This window comes from Anoplopoma fimbria, unplaced genomic scaffold (genome assembly GCF_027596085.1).
Source record: "Anoplopoma fimbria isolate UVic2021 breed Golden Eagle Sablefish unplaced genomic scaffold, Afim_UVic_2022 Un_contig_4528_pilon_pilon, whole genome shotgun sequence".
In the NCBI taxonomy this organism is placed as follows: domain Eukaryota; kingdom Metazoa; phylum Chordata; class Actinopteri; order Perciformes; family Anoplopomatidae; genus Anoplopoma; species Anoplopoma fimbria.
The window spans coordinates 1-1,488 of NW_026548380.1; the positions used below are offsets into that span (position 1 = coordinate 1).

The 1,488-nt window shown below is 37.4% G+C and overlaps 1 gene segment (V, D, J or C); it reads right to left on the reverse strand.

Moving 5' to 3' along the window:
• Positions 1-19: 19 nt before the first annotated feature.
• LOC129114499 (Ig heavy chain V region XIG14-like) lies at positions 20-600 on the reverse strand. The segment is given in 2 exon segments: positions 20-416; positions 497-600. Coding segments are annotated over 2 exon segments (348 nt in total).
• Between the last annotated feature and the right edge of the window lie 888 nt (positions 601-1,488).

The following is a 1,488-nucleotide window of genomic DNA, read 5'->3' on the forward strand; positions in this document are numbered from 1 at the left end:
AGCTGGTGTTGAAACCATTAGTGGTGTGAGGGCTCCTCCTCTGGTGGCTTCATGTAACAAGTGTTCAGGCACTGAGGGGTTTTTGTTCAGGTCTACTGATGGTTCCTGTTATTGTGAGTCTCTGGCACAGTAATACACAGCAGTGTCTTCAGGCTGCACATTCTGTCCGTTTAGAGTCACTGTTTTGCTGGAAGAGTCTAAGTCGATACTGAACTTGTTCTTCAGTGAATCTTTGTAGTATGTGGTGTATCCAGCAGCATCACTTCCAATCCACTCCAGTCCTTTCCCTGCAGGCTGTCTGATCCAAGCTGTCCGGTAGCTGCTAAGAGCATAAGAGACCTGACAGGTGATGGTCAGACGTTGACCTGGCTGCACAGTCACAGAGGCCGGCTGTGTCAACTGTTCACACTCCACACCTGTTAAAAAGAGGAAATGTTTAGTAACAAGATATACTTAAAGCAGAATTGTTGATTTGGAAAAATCCAGAGAGACTCACATCTAGCTGCCAACAGCAGCAGCAGAGCTACAGAGAACATGGTTTATGTTGAAACTGAAGAGATATGAACTTCACTAACAGCCTGATGTGATGTTTTTATAGCTGAGCAACAAGGGAGGTCACTGTGTTTGCATAGAACCAAACATACGTATGAAGCATCAATGCTGGTCTGACTGCAGCCAAAAGAGTATGTTCAGTGTTAATATATCTGCTGAGTGACATTTGATATTTAATTTCATTTCACACTAAATTCGACATTTTGAAAATGTCCCTGTTTTTACAGAAATCAAACAACTGGTAACTTTGCTATTTTACAATCAATTAAAAATGCATTATGTGTATTATATTTATATAATTATTGTATCATTTCAAAAATATTATCAGATCCATGATTCACACGTATGAGTTCAGCTTTGTTGTAAGTACTTCATTTTTCATTTATTTGATGGCTCTCTGTACTTACTGACTGTATTTGCTGTAAACAGAAACACAGTGACAGCAGGCAGTATCATGTAAATAGATGAAAAGTTAAGTCTGATGCTGCTGGTTTGCAGGTTTGAATAAAAGACTTTTGATGGTTTCGGTGTTTGCAGATGTTTGAATACACACATACAGAGAAACATGGAGCCTTTGGAGGAAAACAGCTGTTCAGACACTGAACCTTTGTGACAAAATGCAAATAAACAAATCCTTTAGCTTTGATTAAACTTTGGTTGTCCGTTAATTTATGTATGTATTTATGATCAAAATATTTAGCTTTCATGTATTTGGTTGTGTCAGACATAAACATATTTGTTATTATATGATTTCTATTATGGCCAAATAAAATATAAACGTTTGCAAAAATAAGATAAAGGCTCATGTTTATTCCTGTATATGGGGGATTATGTACTTTTTCTTTATATGTAGATACAGATTGTAATCGATGAAGTAAAATGCTTCATCATTCACTTCTCCTCCACTTTTCATAGATCACTGCTGTCTTGGAAAAG